We start from the raw sequence: 21,994 nt of genomic DNA, 5'->3' as shown, positions 1-21,994 counted from the left end.
AGACAGAATAAGAACTATTAACTTTTAGGTTGGGGGCCCTTTTCTCTAAACCACATAGCTTTGGAGAGTATATTCTAACCCAAAATATTTTTACTGCTTCATCCTCATTTTCTTATTATTAATTCAACTTTTTACAGAATACCATAAAAGACCTAATTCTAAATTCATCATGCTAAATTTATGCTTCTCTGTAAACTTATGGCCACAGAATACATATTTTTTTTTTTGGAAAGCACTGTCACTTTGGCCCTAAAGGAACATAAGCAATATAAAAGGCCCCAGAGGCCAAGGAAATTGAAGAGAAGTCAGAAGAAGGGATATAAAATGGAATGTGTTAATGGATTTTAGTCCCTTTAAGTTTGCACTTTTGTGAGAGGGTTCAATGGAGAGCTTTAATGCAGATGAGACTTGAAGCTTTTGAAGAAGATCTAAGCCTTGATGAGGTTATTCAAACTCAGATCTTGAATGCATAATGATGATAGGCCATGGTCTTCAAAAACGTGGTACTTGATGCTCTCCCACAATGCCAGGACTGGAATGTCACAATACATATAGATTCATGTTTTTGTCCATTAATGGTCTGTGGGTTTCTTTAAATGAAGCCCATTTTAGAGTCCATAGATATCAGTGTTCTGTGAAACTGTTGGGGATTGGAGGCTCCCAAAAGACCCCAGCTGCTCTGCCCTGCCCATGGCATCACCCTCTGAAGCGATTCTTGTGCCTCAGCCTCCTGAGTAGCTGGTTATAGGCACATGCCACCAAGCCCAGCTAAGTTTTGTATTTGTAGTAGAGACAGGGTTTCACCATGTTGGCCAAACTGGTCTCGAACTCGTGACATCAAGCGATCTGCCTACCTCGGCCTCCCAGAGTGCTGGGATTACCGGCATGAACCACTGTACACAGCCTGATAAAAGTAATTTTTAAATACAATTAAAGTTTATGTGCAAAGAAAGCATTTGTGTTAGTTTATTTGCCAGCATGTTTTTTTTTCCCTAATTGTATGTAAGGTAAAATTGTGTCTTACAAAGGATGGAGTCTTGGAGTTGATGAAACACCGTAAAGGAATAACTTAGTGTGTACCATGGTTTGCTTAACTCTTCTCTACTACTATTCAATACTTTAACTTACTTTCTCTTTTTCGGAACTTCTCACTTTTATCATTGTTACTTGTAATAGTAATTACTATATAAACTTAATCTACTTAATCCTTTACAATTAATAAAATATTTATATATTTAATGATTTGGTAATAAATTCCCATGGTTCAAAAGGTGCACAGGATATACAGGGAAAAGTCTCCCACCCAAGACTGTCCCTAGCCATCCAGTTCCCCTCCTGGGTGGGCAACCAGTGTCGAAGTATTCTTCTAGAAATATATATATTCTACTTATTCCTCTCCCTTTTTATAATACTAATTGTAGCATTCTCTATACCACTATTGTCTTGATATTTACTGGGTGCTCTTGCTTACATTATATACATTAAAAACTTACATGCAAAATTTGTAACCACACAATAGTACCGGCAAGTTGGCAGGCAAGTATGATTACAACTTAACAGGTAATTACACTGAGGCCCAAAGAGGTGAAAGTGATTTCCTCAGTGACGGAGCTTGGACTCAGACCTGAGTCTTCTAACCCTGAGGTGAGCACAGGAATTCAATGTGTGAGTGGACTAGTTTCTTTCAAGTCACACCATTCTTCCTTGAAATGCCAGTTAGTATTCGAAACTCCTGGGTGCTGGTTGGAGTCTAACAATAGGGATCCACATGTGGCCTTTCAGGGATCATTAAGTGCTGGTGTAACTGTTCATCACACCTCTCAAGGGGGAACATGGATTCTGCATATAGGCAGTGCAAAAGCATAGAGGTGTGGGAAAACCTTGTGAGGTGGAGGGGAATTGGTCTGTACTGCTGGCTTTTCCTGCCCCTGGCTGTTCATATAACCTCTTCAGGATTTGCCTTAGCAGTTCTGTCATAGGGCTAATTTATCCATGCAGTGTTGCAATGAATATAAACAATTCTCCTGCACAGTGATAGTGGAGGTGCTGAGGGGCACATAGCAGAGAGGTAAGCTAAAAGGAACTGTTCCACAGAGATTTCTGTAGCTCTTGCATTTCTGAGCCTGTCCTTGGTCCCCTTGTATGACCTCAGTTGTTCCCCAAGTTAAATTCTCTTTTGGCCACTCCTAATGCTGCTTCCTGAGTGCTTGCCAAGTATAATTCATTTTACTTATGAGGAAATTGGTTCAGATATATTAGATACTAATCGAGAATTGGCCAGTGGTATACTGGTAGATGTTTAAAGATCAACCCTCGGGGAGAAAACATGGCCCTGATTTGTAGCATTTGCTGGCTTCTGTGATGTTAATACTTCCATCTTGGCTGATTAAATTTGAAGTGAAGGGGATAAATGCAGGATGGCCAGAGATGTGGTTACTGAAATGATCAGCATGTCCAGAGACATATGGTGAAATCAGGAGAGTTTGTGTAGATATGACAGTGTTTGGCTTAGTTCAGGGTTGGTGTCCCATAAAGGGAATCTAGTCGTGGTATAATCCCTGATCCCCACTGGTGCAGTGTTAAACTTTGGCTCACGTGCCAAAGTCTCCACATTCAGAGCCCTAGGACTTGCCACATAACCAGTGGTGACTAGGGTGATTGGGATGGTGGTTGGGGAGGTAAAGTAGAGAGATTAGCACTTCCTTGGTGCTGCTTCCATGCATTAATTCATTAGCCTAGCAGTAAAACCTGGCACCTATCCTTCTCCCAGAACTCTCTCCTGGGCTGCTTTTCTTCCATATCTTCAGCACCTGGGGGCCTGGGGATGTCCTCTACCTGAGGAGGTAGGAGGCTAGGCTTGGGGGTAAGGCAGAGCTACATGTGACTGACTTCTTGCCCTGCCGTCTTCCAGCTCTGTACCTTGAGTAGGTAACTTCATCACTTTACAATTCAATTTCCTAATGTATAAAATGGAAATGATCATACCTTCTTCTCTGGTATCTTTGTAGCAGGGAGTAGAGTCCTATGACCCACCGTGTCTCTAACCCCCTCCTGAGGCCTAGGAGCCTCCTCCCACCAGGAGAATTCCTTCCAGCTACCAAGATTGGTATGTAGAGGCAGCATCCCCAGCATACAGCAGCTCTGACCCACTCTCTCATGTTCTAGGAATTAACCGACTTGCAGAGGGATCCTCCTGCCCAGTGTTCTGCAGGACCTGTCGGTGATGACTGTAAGTATTTTGGGGGGCTTCAAGTTGTAGGAGCATTTTAATTAAGACCCCCCAATTTAGGCCAGGTGCGGTGGCTCACGCCTGTAATCCCAGCACTTTGGGAAGCCAAGGTGGGTGGATCACCTGAGGTCAGGAGTTTGAAACTAGCCTGGCTAACATGGCGAAACCCCATCTCTACTAAAAGTACAAAAATTAGCCGGGCATGCTGGCACATGCCTGTAATCCCAGCTACTTGGGAGGCTGAGGCAGGAGAATCGCTTGAACCCAGGAGGCAGAGGTTGCAGTGAGCCGAGATCGTGCCACTGCACTCCAGCCTGGGCAACAGACTCTGTCTGAAAAACAAACAAATACAAACAAAACCAAACAACCAAATTATCAGCCAAGCAGTATTTAAGAAAACCAATCAATTCTTTTCCCTTCGTTTGCTCTTGAATGGCTTTTTCATTTGAGGTCTAGGCCATGAGTTCACAGCAGCTTGGCTGGTCAGCTTATACTCAAAGTAGAACCTGCATTGCCTCTCATGTCCCGTAGTCACCGCTTCCCTCTTCTGGCGCATGAGAAAGCCAGCTTGGCCTGAGGAGTCACATCAGCTGCTGGAAAGTGCCCTTGGCCAAGTCAAACTTGGGTGCTGGTGTAAATATTGTTGGAGTTGGTCTAGAGGACCTGGTGCTGCTGCAGCTCCTGGGAGCAGAGCAGGACAGTGGAGGAGGGGCAGGGCAGGGTAGGGCAGTGGCCACTTACTTGCCTCTGCCAAGGGGAAGGGCAGTCCCTATTATTTTCTCCCACTTCCACTCTTCCCTGGCGGAGACTGAAGCAGCAGCTCTGGGCAGCTTCTTGGGAGAGAGAGGGAGAAGCAGCACTGCCTGTTCCAGGCCTCTGCTGTCCCTCACAGGTGCTGGCCGAGGCTGAGCTGCCCAGCACTAGGGTTTCCAGGTCTGTCCTCTGCCCACTCACCTTGCCTCCACTTTGTGGGCTTCTTGGGCTCTGGGACACCAATCCTTCCCTGTGAGGCTTCAGTAACTGCAGCCATAGGAAAATAGGTGGGGAGGGGAGATACTATGTGTTCAAGGAGAGTGGTGTCAGAGGTACATATACCAAAGAATCAAAAACAGAGTGAGACAGAATGTGTATGCCAATGTTCATGGCACCATTACTCATGATTTTCAGAAGCTGGTAACAACCCAAGTGCCCATCAGTGGATGACAGATAAACAAAATATGGTTCTGATACACATTACAACATGAAAACATCCCAAGTGAAATAAGCCGGAAAGAAAAGAATGAATATATGATTCCACTTACATGAAATATCTAGACTAGGCAAATTCATAGAGACAGACGGTAGATGAGAGATTACCTGAGGCTGATGGGGGGTGGAAATAGGAGAAATATTGTTTCATGGATACAGAATTTGTTGGGGGTGATGGAAAGCTTTAGAAATGGATGGCGGGATGGTTCTACAGCATTGTGAAGGCATTTCATGCCACAGAATTGTACACTTTAAAGTTGTTTAAATTGCATATTTTATTATATATTTTTAACTACAATAAAAAAAAAGAAATTTCACAAAGCTGGAAAAAAGGAGGGCATGGCATCATATGTGTGCCTGCATGTCCTGGGAGGGGACTGAGCTTAGAGGAGCCAGCGGTAGGCAGATGGAGCCACTGAAAATGGAGGACTCTAAAGGCTTTATGTGGGAGTTTAAATCTCATTTCTGGAGCAGAGCAGAAATGTTTCCCAGCTGCCTATGCAGAGTGTAAGAAACAAGAATGACTCTGCTCCACTGTCTCCTGGTAGCTGCTCATCACTCTGCTCCCCACTAATCAGTGTTTACCTCATGTCGTCCTCACAAGAACCCCAGGTCTCCATAGCATGCTTCCCCTCCTACCTGTCACTTAAGATAATATCAGATTAAACTGGGGTCGCTGTAAGCTTGAACTAGTTCTTGTTTAGCCTTACCTGTCTAGAGGCAGCTCCTTGATGCTCAGCTCAGCTCAAATTTACCTTGCACCAGAGCCCAGTGCTAAGAGAGGCTAGCATCAAGGCTAGCCACCACAGTCAGACCTCAGTGGATGAGGTTCGGACAGCACTGGAAGCTAGCCTTTGGGGCCATTTCACACCCGCCTCATGGGCTCACAGCCATTTCCAGCATCCCTCCTGTATATCCTTTTTCGTCCTCTTGCTTTTGGGGCCTTCTCCTCTGACTCTGCTCTCAAGCACTGCTTAGTGTCCCAGCAGCCCTCAGGGTTAAAGTGAACAAGACCAGAGGATTCTAACCTTCCGTTCTGAAATATATTATCAAAACACTTATTTAATAAAGAATTCCATTCACATTAATGTTAGGCAAAGATATGTCTACTTTCAACTAACGATTAGCATGAATTGGAATAAAAACAGTCAAAAGCAAAAAAAAGTGATATTTTTATTAACTCAGGCAGGCTTATTACAGGTAAAGGTGTTCTTTTCAGCACCATTTCTTTGAAATATTGAAAAGGGCTCATGGGCCACCTTGACTACTTTTGAACACCTCTAGGGGCTTGGGAAACTTCTGCTTTAGTCCCTGCACTTGTGCTCCCACCCCAAACCTTGGTGCTTTCCTAGGCCTCCTATTGTGTAGAGCCTGTGGGGTACTTAAACAGGTGACAGGAAACCCAGGACAGGACCAGGTCTGAAACTTTGGGCTAATTCCATATCCACTATGAATCCATATGAGACAGAATTCTCTTGGTAATAACAGGCCCTTCAGATGATCCCAGCAACCCACTCCTGTGGGTGAGTAGGCATTTTCCACCAAGGCCCTAGAGTCAATATCCCTGGGACCATTTGTATGACTTGGGAGCCTTGAATGTGAGTGTTTGGGCCATACTGGGCTAGCCTTGCTGATACACAGGAGCTTTTCTGGGAATGGGTAGAGCAGTGAAAGTCACCTGAGACGCTGGAGAGGGTGTAGGGTGTGATGTGCAGCAAGAAGGGGCTCTAAACTCTCGCCAAATGGTGGTGACCTGGAAGGGAAGCATGAGAGGGGCTCATCATGACCTTGTTACTGAGCGCCTAGAGCACAGGGCACTGCCCAGGGGTTGGGCAGGAGAGGACTCAGATGAAGGCAGTACCCTTGAGGCTCCAGGGCCACGGGCAGTTGGCTCCTGAGAGACACTCTTTGAAGAGGGCTTCACAATGAATCAGGAGAAGAACCAAGGAATAGAAGGGTTTACAAAGAGCAATAAGGAAAATGGCTGAAGCCTAGCCAAGGCTTAATTCTGTGCAAAGAACTGACTGAATTGTAGTTACTGGCATTTGTGTAGTAAAGAATTTAATCTTGGCTAAGCACAGTGTCTCACGCCTGTAATCCCAGCACTTTGGGAGGCTGAGGCTAGCAGATTTCTTGAGCCCAGCCTGGGCAACATGGTAAAACCCCATCTCTACAAAACAATAACAACAAACAGAATTTAATCTTGTCCCCAAAAGATCTGGCCTTCATCCTTAACACGTAGGGGGCGATCTCTAAGATACCATACCTGATAGGAATGTCTTTGTTTGGCTGGAAGCTTTAATGCACACCAACAATGTGATTTAGGGTGAGGAATGGCCATACCAAGTAGACCAGCCATGTGATTTCAGGTGAGAGCCTAGCCCGGGCAACATAGCAAGACCCCATCTCTACAAAAATGAAAAAATAAAAGTAAAAAAATTAGCCAGATGTGGTGGCACACACCTGTTGTCCCAGCTCCTCAGGAGGTTGAGGCAGAAGGATAGCTTGAGCCCAGGAGTTTGAGACTGCAGTGAGCTATAATCATGCCACTGCCCACCAGCCTGGGTGGCAGAGCGAGACCATCTCAAAAAACTAAAAAATAAAATAAGGTGGCGGCTTGGATCATGCCTGGAGGAGCTGGAGACTGGAGCCTGAGATCAGCCCTATGGGCATTCAAATAAGTCAGTCATGCTCTCAGGGTGGAGCTCCAATGAGAATTCTGAATACGGAGGCTCCGGTGAGCATTCCTGATTGGGTGTTCTGTGTGTGTTGCCATACAGCAATGCCAGGAGAGTAACACATCCTGACTCCACAGAGAGAGAAGAATGGAAACTCTGCGTTTGGACCCTCCTGATGTTAACCTATGCTGTTTCCCTGTGATAACCAGCAGTCTTAAGCACAACCACTTTCAGTGAGCTCTGGGAGTCCTAGGCAGTTATTGCATCTTGGGTGGTTTGGGGAACCCCAGTCTTGCAGTTGGTGTCAGAAGTGAGTGCATCTCGTGTGGACAGTGCGCTGTAATTTAGCAGTGCGTTTTCAGTAGAATAGACATGTTTCTTGGGGGGTCGCTTACATGCCCGTCTCTCTTTTGTTTTGTAGTGTTCCACTGGCAGGCCACCATCATGGGCCCGGTAGGTAGTAGCTGCTGAGCGCACCACTCCAGTTTCGCTTCTTGCACTTTGGGCTTAGCACATGCACTGATCTCTTTCTGTGTCTCATCCTTCCAGAATGACAGTCCTTACCAAGGAGGTGTTTTCTTCCTGACCATCCACTTTCCTACAGATTATCCGTTCAAGCCCCCAAAGGTGAGATCCCTCTCCCAACTCCCCTGATGTTTGGATGAAGGACAGCATGTGACAAGGGGCCCTTCAAGTCAGGTATAGGTAAAAAGAGCTGTACGTGGGGTTTCTGAGGGCCCACTGCTCCACCCTGTGGTGACAGTTTCCCAGGACTTTAATTACTGGACTTTGGGAATTAGCACCTGTTGTGATCAAGGGTCAGTGGGGTGAGCTGGTGCTGGCCTTACTGAGACCACAGTTTGAATGCTTCTCCTTGTGACTGTAGCTGAGTCTGGTCATGTTTCCAGGCTCTGGCTCCCTTCTCTGCAGTCCCTTAGAGTTAGGACAGGGGTTCTCAGCCGGGGTGATTTTGCTACTGCCCCAGGGGCATTTGAGCAACATCTTAGGATATTTTGGGTTATCAAAACTATGGTGAGGGAGTACTACTGGTATATAGTCGGCAAAGGCAGGGTATTCCAGGGATTCCCTGCAGTGCACAGGAGAGCCACCCTTCCCATGACAGATAATGATCAGCCCCAAGTGCCAATAGTGCCAAGGTGGACACACCCTGGTTTAGGACTGGTGAGTCACACCTTCACTTTTCTTTATTAAGTTAAAAGAATAGCAAGCCTCTTTTGCCCTTCATGCACACACCATTCCATCAGTGGAGCTTTAGAGAGCAGTGCCACCAAAGGGAAGGAGAAGCCCAGGGAGCTGCCTCGACCACCCTGCCCTAGCATGTCTTGTGCACCGCAGGTCGTCTCACTCCCTGGACCCTTGGACCTCATACTCCTTCTCACCTGGGCTCTGCATGGGTGGCCGAGCCTGCCCTGAGGCTCATAGTCCTGTGGAGGAGACAGGGCATTTAGCATGTGAGCTACTCAGCACTGGGAAGGAGCACAAGCAGTGGTTGGCAGCAGGAGCCAGGGTGGTGGAGAGATCGCCCTGAGAAAGGGGAACTGCAGGAGCTCAGCAAGAGGGTGGACAGGTCCCCAGGAAACTGCCCCAGGGGAGTGAGCCTGTGAGGAGTTGGGAAGGAGGCCAGAGGGGTACGGATGGCCCCAGGAGTAGGGTCTGCACGCCGTTGTGGGGATCGCCACACCGACACAATCACTCTGCTGCCTTGTGGAGAAGAGGCTGGGGTTCAAGTGATTCTCCTGCTTCAGCCTCCTGAGTAGCTGGGACTACAGGCACTCGCCACCACACGTGGCTAATTTTTGTGTTATTTTTAGTAGAGACAGGGTTTCACAATGTTAGCCAAGCTGGTCTCGAACTCCTGGCCTTAGGTGATCCACCCACCTCCGCCTCCCAAAGTGCTGGGATTCCAAGTGTGAGCCACCATGCTTGGCCAGGTTGTGCATTTTGTCAGGACTTACTCGAAAGTCCTGCATCTGCATCAGACCCCTTAGCTGAGGGGTTGTGATATTGCTGTGTCTTACTACCTTGACTTGGCCTTGATGCCTCAATTTGAGTCAGAGGCTTAGCTGCTGTTTTGCATGTTGTTTATCTGAGTCAATGTGAAGAAGCCCTTTCTGTGCTCACCAGCTGCAGCTCTGTCCAGACATCGCCACCAGAGGCTACCTGGTGCCTGAGCATTTTAAATCTTTGTTAAATATGCTTAGGATCCCAGAGACCTTTTAAGCTTTTGGCAAGGGAGTGGGGTGTGCTGAGCAGGGCAATGACAGATGCTAAAATAGCTTCACCACATTGGAGTACAACTGCTGTTCAATGGAGTTTGGTTGAAAAATCATAAGCATGCTTCATGGTGCTGTGATCCACCCCTTCTCCCTTCCCCTCTGGAGAGACTGTGGCAGAGTCTTATCAAGTAGTAATTTTCTAGCTTGTCTCTTTCATTACTGTGTGAGCAGCTGAGGATTTTCCTTAAACAGATACCAATGTAGTCCTGAATGTCTGTTGGGTGTTTTCAGGATACCTAGTTGCCTAAGGACAAAGGAGAAACAGTGATTATTATTATTATTTTTTTAATTATTATTATTTTTTTTGAGACACGGTTTCACTCTTGTCTCCCAGGATGGAGTGCAGTGGCACAATCTCAGCTCACTGCAACCTCCGCCTCTCGGGTTCAAGCGATTCTTCTGCCTCAGCCTCCTGAGTAGCTGAGATTTCAGGCACCCGCCACCACGCCGGCTAATTTTTTGTATTTTTAGTAAAGATGGGGTTTTGCCGTGTTGGGCAGGCTGGTCTCAAACTCCTGACCTCAGGTGATCCGCCCACCACGGCCTCTCAAAGTGCTGGGATTACAGGCGTGAGCCACCGTGCCCAGCCAACAGTGGTTATTATTAAAAAACTAAGAAGTAAGCTCTGTGGGTGAGTTGCGATTATTTTAACAAGGAGAGATGTGAGTTGAAAGATGACAGTGACACTCTATGAGAGAAGAAAGTGCTTCTGTCTTTTAAAAATCTCCGTCCACAGGGGAACAGGAGCAACGATTTATGTTTTGGCACAAATTTTCTGACAATAGGAGGAATCTGGCAAGATTGCATGATCTTTATTGGAGATATTGAGGCAGATACTTAATGTCTGCGATGATTTTGAAGTTTGACCCTTCCTGGGAAAAATTACAGATGTTCAAGCTCACATGCACACAACTCTCTTCTCATATTCGAAAGTAAGTTTAAAAAAAACTATTAAAAACTATATCAAACATGCAAACAATTGTAGATAATGATATAAAGGATGTTTGTGCGTCCTCCATCTAGACTAAGAAGTACCAGTGAGTTCTCAAAGCTAGCGGAGGAGGCAAAATCCCTTTTTTTTTTTTTTTTTTGAGACGGAATCTCGCTCTGTCACCCAGGCTGGAGTGCAGTGGCGTGATCTCGGCTCACTGCAACCTCTGCCTCCTGGATTCAAGCAATTCTCCTGCCTCAGCCTCCCAAGTAGCTGGGATTACAGGCATGTGCCACATGCCCAGCTAATTTTTTTGTATTTTTAGTAGAGACGAGGTTTCACCATATTGGCCAGGCTCGTCTCGAACTCCTGACCTTGTGATCCACCCACCTCAACCTCCCAAAGTGCTGGGATTACAGGTGTGACCACTGTGTCCGGCCGGCAAAATCCTATGTTCCTTTGCCCCAGCCCCTGCGTTGGGGTCACTGGTCACCCAGAGGGAGTGTAGGTGAGGCAGATTCTTAGGTTCCTATAGCAGTACAAGCTGCACCTGACTCAGAGCACCTTGCACATCACAGACAGCGGACTCTTCATGGGTCCCACAACATCCCTGGGAGAGGTACTATGTACCTACTTATAGTGAAGGCTCTGAGGTCCAAGGTCATTTGAAGAAGTAATGTGTGGCTGTGGTTTAAAAAAGAAAAAAAAAGTCAAATGTAGGAGAGTATACAGTAGAAAATAGGACCTTCTTTAAACTTTGTCTCTCTAGCCACGCCTGGCCCCCCCGCCTTTTTTTTCCACAAGGCATTGAGTCCTACTTGTCTTTTCATTTCTCTTCCAAGAGTAATCTCAACCTGGATAAGCACTTGTTTGTGCTTCCTTGTTTTTCCCATGAATGGAACAGACCTTTCCATGAATCTGCATCTTGCTTTTCCCATAGCAATATATCTTGGAAATTGTTCCATATGATCACATTCATGTTTTAAAAATTCACCTCATTCTTTTTAAGCAGGTGTAATATTCTGTTGCTTATATATAACATTAATTTAACCAGTAATCAATCTGAAGACATTTAGGTTTTACATCTTTTGTTACAGTGGTTATCCTTACATATTTGAAGTGCACAAGGGTATTTTAGGGCTAAATTCTGAGAAGGGGGGGTCTTAGAAAGGGTGAAATAGAAAGGTGGGGAGGGTTTGTGGCCTGGCAGAGGGTCCACGGCCTGAGCTTTTCTTTTTCTTTTTTTTTATTATTATACTTTAAGTTCTAGGGTACATGTGCACAACGTGCAGGTTTGTTACATAGGTATACATGTGCCATGTTGGTTTGCTGCACCCATCAACTCATCATTTACATTACGTATTTCTCCTAATGCTATCCCTGCCTCAGCCCCCACCCCCCGACAGGCCCTGGTGTGTGATGTTCCCCGCCCTGTGTCCCTGTGTTCTCATTGTTCAATTCCCGTCTATGAGTGAGAACATGCAGTGTTTGGTTTTCTTTTTTTTTTTTTTGAGACAAGAGTTTTGCTCTTGTTGCCCAGGATGGAGTGCAATGGCGTGATCTCGGCTCACCGCAACATCCACCTCCCAGGTTCAAGCAATTCTCCTGCCTCAGCCTCCCGAGTAGCTGGGATTACAGGCCTGCACCACCATGCCCGGCTAATTTTGTATTTTTAATAGAGACGGGGTTTCTCCATGTTGAGGCTGGTCTCGAACTGCTGACCTCAGGTGATCCGCCTGTCTCAGCCTCCCAAAGTGCTGGGATTACAGGTGTGAGCCACCATGCCTGGCCTAGTGTTTGGTTTTCTGTCCTTGTGATAGTTTGCTGAGAATGATGGTTTCCAGTTTCATCCATGTCTCTGCAAAGGACGTGAACTTATCCTTTTTTATGGCTGCATAGTATTCCATGGTGTATATATGCCACATTTTCTTAATCCAGTGTATCATTGATGGACATTTGGGTTGGTTCCAAGTCTTTGCTATTGTGAGTAGTGCCACAATAAACATACGTGTGCATGTGTCTTTATAGTAGCATGATTTATAATCCTTTGGGTATGTACCCAGTAATGGGATCACTACTGAATCAAATGACATTTCTAGTACTAGAGGAATACCTTGAGGAATCGCCACACTGTCTTCCACAATGGTTGAACTAATTTACACTCCCACCACCAGTGTAAAGGCATTCCTATTTCTCCACATCCTCTCCAGCATCTGTTGTTTCCTGATTTTTAATGATCGCCATTCTAACTGCTGTGAGATAGTATCTCATTGTGGTTTTGATTTGCATTTCTCTGATGACCAGTGATGATGAGCATTTTTTATGTGTCTGTTGGCTGCATAAATGTCTTCTTTTGAGAAGTGTCTGTTCATATCCTTTGCCCACTTTTTGATGGGGTTGTTTGATATTTTCTTACAAATATGTTTAAGTTCTTTGTAGATTCTGGATATTAGCCCTTTGTCAGATGGGTAGATTGCAAAATTTTTCTCCCATTCTGTCGGTTGCCTGTTCACTCTGATGATAGTTTCTTTTGCTGTGCAGAAGCTCTTTAGTTTAGTTAGATCCCATTTGGCTATTTTGGCTTTCGTTGCCATTGCTTTTGGTGTTTTAGTCATGAAGTCTTTGGGCCCGAGCTTTTCTGCTGATACATCAACAAAACATCACTGCTTTTTGCATAAAACTTCCTGGGCTTTTGAGTCCTTTCCACCACCCTTGTTATTCCTCAGAGCATACTGCTTTCAGGGAGATGGTATCAATCCCCCTATGTTCAGAATGAGAATCCAGCAGGGAATGGGTCAGGGAACTTCTGGGTGATCACTCACTCCCATATCCCATTAGAGTTTGGGAGTGGGGGTCTAGCTTAGCCTGCACTGTGGGGCCAGGTATGCAGCACACTCCAGGTACAGCCCAGCAGCAGCTGCTTCTGCTTTACTTGGTTCATTTCCCAGACGTCCCTGTGGTTTGTCTGATTGGGGATCTCTTGTCTTTGCAGGTTGCTTTCACAACCAAAATTTATCACCCTAATATCAACAGCAATGGCAGCATCTGCCTCGATATCCTGCGGTCTCAGTGGTCTCCAGCGTTGACTGTGTCAAAAGGTAGAGATGCTGATGGCATGCTCTGTGTGCTGTTTTACACATGTTTTTACCCCAGCAGTGACTGAGTGGAAATGGAAGCTCAGAGAGAGCAGTCACCTTTCCCAGGTCACATAGCCCTGTCCACTGCTGTGCCCTTAAGTGGATATCCTTACACCCCTACGAGGCAGCACCAGCAGAACTTTGTGCCCCGCTCCCTGGCGCTTCTCAGCAGTCAGTTGCCCTGGTGTGCTCAAGACTGTCACATGGGTGCAAGAAGAAAATACTGATTCTACTTATTTTTTTTATCCAAAAATAAGAAAGGCAAATATTACATTACCTTCTCTGTTCCCTCATTTATTCATCTAATAAGCACAAAACGGACTGTGAGTCAGCCCTGAAGGAAGATACAGGTCATGCCCCCGGGGGCCTCGAAGTTGGTGGAGAAATCCTCCCTTCCCAAAATAAATGATGTTGAGCACATGTCTTTGGTTGAAGTTGAAGAAACCAGTCTAAACTGAGCTTAGAAATGCAGATATTCCTTCTGAACTAAGATGGGCTGTGCATGGGCTATGTATGCACGAGAGACCTGAACGTGGATGGTGCAGTATCCTGGCAGGTGGAGCGTGGGAGGATGGTGAAAAATCAACCCAAGAGAAACAGAGCCTGGCCTAAATTTTAAATTTTGCTGTGGAGGAGACAGGGTCTCACTTTGTTGCCCAGGGCATTCTCAAACTCCTGGCCTCAAGCAGTGCTCCCACTGTGGCCTCCCAAAGCACTGGGATTATAGGCGTGAGCCACTGTGCCCAGCCAAGTATCTTAAGAAAGGCAAACCTGCCCCTGTCATTTGTAGCTTTATGTGTGGGGACCTGTGGTCAGAACTTTGATGGACTCACTGAATCCAGTTTGTTTGGAATCATATGGTGAGTCGAAAGCAAAGCCAGGAATGAAAGTTTGCATTTCTCTCTGGGACCCCAAGAATCCAGGCACCACAATTCCTTCTGCTCCTCACCACAGCCCTAGTGGGTGATTCCCTTCCCCTAGGGTTGCTGAGAGCCACACTGAGTGCACATCTTAGAGACGGTGCTGGCACAGAGGAGGATGCATCTGCTGTGCAGTTAGAAGGACCTGGTTCAGAATTTCTTTATCTTTTTTTTGAGATCGAGTTTTGCTCTTATTGCCCAGGGTGGAGTGCAATGGCGCGATCTCGGCTCACTGCAACCTCCACCTCCCAGGTTCAAGAGATTCTCCTGCCTCAGCCTCCTGAGTAGCTGGGATTACAAGCATGCACCACTATGCCTGGCTAATTTTGTATTTTTTTAGTAGAGACAGGGTTTCTCCATGTTGGTCAGGCTGGTCTTGAACTCCCGACCTCAGGTGATCTGCCTGCCTCGGCCTCCCAAAGTGCTGGGATTACAGGCATGAGCCACCGCACCTGGTCCAGAATCTCATTTTTATCCATTTATTGGGTGTTCCAAGTCTGTGACCTTGGACAAGTTACTTGAATGCTCTGAATTCTTGTTTCCTTAACAGTAAACAGGACTAAATGCCAGAGGTTCATGATGTAGGGTGCAGACAAGGATGGGAGGGCAGTTGGAGACTAAGATGGGGTGCTTCAGTGGAGAAGGGGAATGAGAACCAGGATGCACCCAGGAGGGAAGTATCCTAGCACAGCATGCCTCAGGCCACACAGTGAGGACCACCTCGGCTGATACATGGGACAGGGCAAGTGGTGCATCAAGCAATTTAGATTGGGCTGTTGAAGGGAAGACAACTGCTTGGTCAAAATACAGAGTGCAAGTTCAGGGAAGTTTACCCAGGGGTGACCCAGCAGCTTCGTGGCTACAGCTGACCAACCTTTTCTTTTCTTCCCAGTTCTCTTGTCCATCTGCTCGCTGCTCTGCGACCCCAACCCCGATGACCCTCTGGTGCCAGAGATAGCCCATACCTACAAGGCCGACAGAGAGAAGTACGTGTCCTCTTTGGGTTGCCTTTGCACCATGGCTGCCCCAGGCAGCTCCATGCAGTACCTGTGCTCTGAGCTGGTGCTTCTGGGCTACAGGTTCCCACAGACATCTTCCTGCCCATGCTGAGCCATGTGCACAGCGGGTGTGCCCTGGGCTTGGACTCCTGGCTCTCTCACTAACATGTCCTTTGAGTCTAAGGAGGGAAAAGGAGATAAAAGCAGTTCACCCTCCTGGATAACTCATTAGCTGCTGCTACTGTATATGAAAACATTGCCAAGCCCTGCCCTCAAGACCAGCAAAATCAGTGGTCAGCCAAGAACAGACTCAGAAGAATCTGACAACAAGAAAAATTCTGATTTAAATTCTAGGGTTTATAGCCTAAGACAAGGGGATGTCTGCTTGGCTATACCGAAGGTGAGGCTGAGGGCAGTCAAGGTGGGAAACACTGCTGTGGTCAGTTCGCTGGCTCAGCTCAGAAGTCAGCAGTGTGTTAGACCTTCATTGCCAGCTCTCTGTTTAAACACCAATTAACAGACCCAGAATTGGAAAATTCCGACCCCCTAGGCCAGGCACAACCACATGCACTGTAGCATGAGGGTGTCTGTAGTTGGTGGGGCAGGCACAAGGAGTCATCGCCATGTGTTAGTCTCTGAGTGCTGACAGCACTGTGAGAGAGGCCCAGGTGTGGCAGGGGCCGCAGTCCAGTGAGTGGTGTGAATCTCAGTTGTGGACCTTCAGGGAAGGTATTGCTAGCCCTTTTAAAAGACATCTTCAGTGAGTGCATTCTTCAGTTCATTACTCATTACTTCTTTTCTGTCTGAAGAGATTAGAATAGAGTATGTTTTTCCCTTTTTTTTTTTTTGAGACAAGGTCTCATTCTGTTGCCCAGTCTGAAGTGCAGTGGTGTGATCACAGCTTACTGCAGCCTCGATCTTCCAGGCTCAACCTATCCTCCTGCCTCAGCCTCCTGAGTAGCTGGGACTACAGGCGTGTCCCACCACACCTGGCTAATTTTTTGTAGAGACAGGGTTTTGCCATGTTGCCCAGGCTGGTCTTAAACTCCTGGACTCGAGCAATCTGCCCACCTAGGCCACCCAAAATGCTGGGATTATAGGCGTGAGCCACCACACTCAGTCACATGTTTTTTTCAAATTATATTTTTCTTAAGACCTTTATAGATCTTATTATTTCCCTCATTGGAGTTTTCTCAATAACAGTCAAAATTTTTAATTGACTGGGTTTGTTTAACACTTTTTACAACATATTTTAGACATACCAAAAGTGATTTTTTTTTCAGTGCCTCTTGTAACTATAAATCTCTCTAATTTATAGTCTCATAGCATCAAGTCTCATTACAATGATGAGAGTAAGTGCACACACCTGCATAGTCTTCAATGGATGCCTGGCCTGCTCCACGTGCTTTACATACAGACTTCTCTAGTTTCCCCACAAGCACACAAGGCAGATACTTTCCCCATGGCAAGCAATCAAAAAAGCCAGGGCACAGAGGGGCGGAACAGCTGCTGAGGATTGTACTGATGCACACCCCGGTAGGCGGATTCCCAAGCCCTTGTTCTGGAGTTTGTGTGCTGGACGGCCTGTAACTAGTACAAACTGACCTTTGTGTGTCTCTTCTCTGTCCTCCCTGCATCCATACTGTAGGACAGGAGAAAGAAAGGGAGGAAGTCTGTTGCATTATTAAATCTTCCACAGCAGATAGTTATGGAGAATCAACAGTTTGGGGTTTACACATGAGGGGTTCACCCAGCTGGGGGTTTGCAGCCATGTCTGATGTGCTCCTGCTCCAGGGAAAGCCTTTATTCCACTCACCCATCAGCCGTAGATGTTTGACAAGCAGCAGCAGCAGCATTCCCCACATCAGTCCTGTTCTCTGCACCACATTGAAGGGAAGTGACCATTTCAAGTGAGGGTGTCACTTCCTCTGCTTTTTTATTCCAGGTACAACAGACTAGCAAGAGAGTGGACACAAAAATATGCTATGTAAGTGCCTTGGAGGGTTTACATGAGACACTGTCCAAGAGAAGCTGGCAGAGAGGTCTTCCCTTAAAACTTTGGGCTGTTGGCTGAGCCATTCAAAGAGCATCATCTGTTCTTCAAACAAATGTTGGTCACCCACTCTCTCCAGCTGCAGCATGTTGGTGCCATTTTCAGCAATTATGGCTTTGACAGTGCCACCTCTTTGATGCCAAATCAGCAACCATTGTTGTTATGATCTGCAGTCTTCCTGGTGACACTGGAATCTCTCTCTCTGCCGCCTCAGTTTGTCTGCTGGTCTCTTTAGGGGCCAGGCCCTGCACGTCTCTCCTACCTGGCCTCAAATGGTGCTGCTGCCCATGATGGTACCACACCAGGGCCTCAGCCTGACCCCTCACCACATACCCTTTGCCTTTTAGAACTCAGTGCCATCCTGGGTGCCCAGGGCAGAGCAGGCTTTGTTCGCACCTCATCTGCTGCAGAACCACATCCTGAGGAGTCTCAGCTTATCCTGGAGGGAATTGGGAACAGTGTCACTGGGAAGTGAAGGCCTAGCCCTGCAGCTTCCACCAGTCTCCTCCTGCAGTGCCACGTGCTGGCATTTCTCGCCTCACACCAAGCAGCAGCAAGTGGAAAATTTCAGGATACAAAGCACATAACACCCCATAAGAGATGATTATGTTTTTAGAAGCAAGAGCAAAATTATGAAACCTCTAGAGATTTGGGTCATGTTACTCCATTTGATGAGGATTCTCACTACTGCCCGCTCCTCCCATAGGAGCCTACACTAAGTCCAAGTGTGAGCCATTCACAGACTAGAACACAAGGAGGGAGAGAGACTCTTAAATGTAAATAAAAATGCAATTCACTCACAACTCTAAATGATAATTGACATTTCAGCCTCTTTCTTTTAGGCAAAACAGAAGATACACACTATTAACAGTTATTTGAAGCCTTAAATTACAATAGCCTGTTAGGTGATCGGCTTTCTGCCTTGGCTTTCTGATGCAGCACATTTTAAGATTTGCCTTTAAAGCTTTGAGCCTTGAGATTAGGTTAGTTAGGAAGAGGACAACAAAGGGAAGAGATTATTCTAATAAAACTTCCACAGAGGGAAGAAAATTGAGGAGCTTCAGATCTCTAAAGCCAAATTCAACCTGATCTTTCTAGGTTGGTTATAAAGCTGGTCCACTTCCAGGAAGTGATGTGTAGGTGAATAGGAACAAAAGGTGAAGAAGCAGTAAAACTGTGACCAAGTGGCCAGATGGGGCTTTTGCTGGCTGATTGAAAGGAAGTCTACAGACCTAACATAAGCAGTCAGCCAAAGGTGGCTGTGGGAGGTTGATTTCTTCCAGAAACTTCCAAGTTGTGGCTACAAATTTATTGCCAGATATTTTCCCACTGAGAATACTGAGGTTATTCACATAATCACTTCCTTAACAAAGGAAGAAGCACTTTTAACTTGGGCTGCATTCCCTTTGTGAGGGTCCACATTTAGGATCCTCCTGCTACCATAAGGCCCCTTTTGGGGTCCTTTGGGTGTGGCTGCATCTCACCATGTTGAGGATTGCCTTTTTTTTTTTTTTTTTCAACACAGAGCCTTGCTCTGTCTCCCAGGCTGGAGTGCAGTGGTGCGATCTTGGCTCACTGCAACCTCTGCCTCCCAGGTTCAAGCAATTCTCCTGCCTCAGCCTCCCGAGTAGCCGGAATTACAGGCATGTGCCACCATGCTGGGCTAATTTTTGTATTTTTAGTGGAGACGGTGTTTCACCACGTTGGCCAGGCTGGTCTTGAACTCCTGGCCTCAAGTGACCCGCCCACGTTGGCTTCCCAAAGTGCTGGGATTACAGGTGTGAGCCACCGCACCCAGCAAGGATTGCTGTTTTAATTCTTGTATCTTCGTTGCTTCTTTGGTCTTTGCTTAAACAAAACAATAAAGCTTAATAGTTGGGGAGAATGCTGTTACCAGTGTCCTCTAGGAAGGCTGTTAGCATATGGCTCTACTGAGCAGCAGTGCCATCTGGTGCCTGAGATCATGTGCTTCAGGCAGTTGTTCACACTGCATCTACAGCCAAGCATCACAGAACACTTCACTCATGTGGTCAGGGAAGGTGGGACTGATTCACATGTTAGAGACAGGTCAGATGGGAAAATTAAGGCCCAACTTGGTGTTGGGGAATAACCATACTCTGGTCTTTCAAGTGTAGTAGCTGATGATTCCCAAGAAACCGATGAATTTTCTGAGTCCAGACAAAATTTCCCCAAGCCTGCTCTCTCTGTTGGATATACATAATAGAGAAAGTCAAATCAGCCCTTTGGGGTTTGTGGTAAAAATTCACTCACCCATTGAAGCCTAAGGTGGCTTTGTACCTTCCAGATCTCTCAGCAAATCCCCTGGGCAGAAATGTCACCTGCTTGCCATGTCTTTGAGGGGTTCAGGTCAGCCTGGAGAACAGGCTCCTTAGGTCAAAAACCTTGTTTTAAGAGCCATTGTGGTACAGTCAATGTAACCCACTTGTGCAGAAGCCATGCTTCCAAGGAAGGTCTCAGGTTGACAACTAGACATCAAATCTGAGAAGCCAACTGTGGAGTAATGTGTTTTTTTTCCTCTGTGGACAAGAGAGATCAGAAAGGTGCTTGATCTTGAACAATTGATCCATGATGAAAAAATGACCATTAGCTCTTCCCCAGAAGCGTCCGTGTTTGCTGAATGGAGCTGAGATTTTGATCCGCTATCAGACTCCAGAAAGATCCAGGAGTTCCAAGAACATGGCAAAGAGTCAAAATCTTAGGACAAGGAATTAAAATGCCAGAATGCAAATGTCCAACAGGCCTGGTAGCTCACAGCTATCAACACCCTAGAATTCCACACTGCCTCACTGCAGTTGCTCAAGGATGGGTATGTTTCTGTCTCTGAAATTCGGGAAAAAACCTTAAGTGCCAGAGAAGGTGCTTCCAAGACTGTCTGCAGAATTCCTTTCCTAGGGTCTGTCTCTGGTACCCAAAAGGGCAGAGAAGGAACCCTAAGATTAGCATAGAGCCACTCATCTCTCCTCCCCTCCCCACCCCTTCTTCCCGTGCTTCCATTCCCCATGGCTCTCTCCTCTGACTGTGACACACACTTCCTCTCCAGCAGTGTTGGGAAAGTTCTGGACCTCTACTGGATCTAGCCATAAACGGTGGTCTTCAGAAAAATGGAGATTGTGGCTGCCAGCACCCACAAGACGGCAGCCTCATGCCATGCAGGCAGCAAGCCATCCTGAACAGCGTTCCTCCCAGAGTCTGTTGCCTCACCTGCTGTTCACTGGTGAGAGGAAAAGGGAATTGTTCTCCCTTGACCAGTTTTCTAGTTTTCCTGTTCCCACCCTGGTCTTTGCCTGATGACAGAGAAACTTTCTAAAAAAAAACAAAAACAAAAGCTATAAAAAATCTGCAAAACACCCTATCAGAAGTCAATGATTTCCTTAAAAATACATCTACTTCCTTCCTGTCCTTCTTATCTTCTCCCTTGCCCCAGACAGGTGTGCTTGCAGGCATCCAGCTGCCTGCATCAGAGCTCCCCTTGAAGACAGGTGCGCAGCTGGGCTCCACGTTGGAGGGCAACAGCAGAGCTGCCACTTACAGCCGGTCTTTCAACCCTGCTGTCCCCCAGCCCACCCACAATGGCTCAAAAGGCTGGTCTTCTGAGAAAGACTTGCTGCTAGCCAATCATCACAGTCACTTTCCAGTTATGTTAAGTGGCATCAGAGCATTGATCAGCACTTACGGTATGCAAGATATGGTAGGAGGAAAAGGGAATTATAGACAGAAACCATGTGAAAGTATAAAAGTCACTGATAGACTAGATACACGAATGAGAAACAAATCAAGCCTTATCATCACAGAAAACCACCAAGTCGCAAAAGATAAGAAAGGGATCAGGCATGGTGGCTCATCCCTGTAATCCCAGCGCTTTGGAAGGCTGAGGTGGGAGAACTGCCTAAGGTCAAGAGTTTGAGACCAGCCAAGGCAACATAGTGAGACCCTGTCTCTTATTAAAAAAAGGAAAGGAAAAAAATTTTTCAAGAGGAAGAAAGTAACAAAGGACATATAAAACATCAGAAACCAATTAATAAAATGACAGGAATAAGTCCTCACTCATCAATAACAACCTTGAATGTAAAGAGTTCAAACTTCCCAATTAAAATATATAGCCTTGTTTAGCCGGGCATGGTGCCACATGCCTGTAATCTCAGCTACTCAGGAGGCTGAGGCAGGAGAATCACTTGAACCCGGGAGGTGGAGGTTGCAGTGAGCCGAGATCATGCCACTGCACTCCAGCTTGGGTGACAGAGTGAGACTCTATCTCCAAAAAAATACAATTAAAAAAATATATATATACACACACATATACCCTTGCTGAGTGGGTTAGAAAAACAAGATCCAGGCGAGGCATGGTGACTCACAACTGTAATCCCCATGCTTTGGGAAGCTGAGGCAGGAGGATGTCGCTTGAGTTCAATACCAGCCTGGGCAACAGAGCAAGACCTAGCTCTAAAAAAAAAAAAAAAAAAAAAAATTAGCTGGGCCTCGTGG

At 46.4% G+C, this 21,994-nt stretch overlaps 1 protein-coding gene and 1 long non-coding RNA gene across 13 annotated transcripts in view; one reads left to right on the top strand and one right to left on the bottom strand.

Annotated features, from left to right (window-relative positions):
* The window catches only part of UBE2D4 (ubiquitin conjugating enzyme E2 D4), a 35,009-nt gene that overhangs the window by 8,804 nt on the left and 4,211 nt on the right, over positions 1-21,994 (top strand). The window contains exons 2-8 of one of the 12 annotated variants that reach the window (XM_019030980.4): positions 3,166-3,229; positions 7,577-7,608; positions 7,705-7,782; positions 13,376-13,481; positions 15,333-15,426; positions 17,384-17,425; positions 17,839-20,864. In XM_019030980.4, the coding sequence (XP_018886525.1) occupies positions 3,166-3,229; positions 7,577-7,608; positions 7,705-7,782; positions 13,376-13,481; positions 15,333-15,426; positions 17,384-17,425; positions 17,839-17,914 (492 nt within the window). In that variant the 3' untranslated portion in view covers positions 17,915-20,864. Of the gene's footprint in view, positions 1-3,165; positions 3,230-7,576; positions 7,609-7,704; positions 7,783-13,375; positions 13,482-15,332; positions 20,865-21,994 lie in introns of those variants that run through there. The other 11 variants (XM_019030984.4, XM_019030981.4, XM_019030985.4 and 8 more) reach the window with 11 other exon arrangements.
* LOC129523841 (uncharacterized) lies at positions 5,626-15,532 on the bottom strand. The gene is made up of 3 exons (XR_010134659.1): positions 15,406-15,532; positions 11,018-11,067; positions 5,626-9,696 (listed from the first exon to the last, which is right to left on the bottom strand). It is a non-coding gene; the product is annotated as an uncharacterized lncRNA (long non-coding RNA).

This window comes from Gorilla gorilla, chromosome 6 (assembly GCF_029281585.2).
Source record: "Gorilla gorilla gorilla isolate KB3781 chromosome 6, NHGRI_mGorGor1-v2.1_pri, whole genome shotgun sequence".
Lineage (NCBI taxonomy): Eukaryota > Metazoa > Chordata > Mammalia > Primates > Hominidae > Gorilla > Gorilla gorilla.
This window is presented reverse-complemented; position numbering and strand designations above follow the sequence as displayed.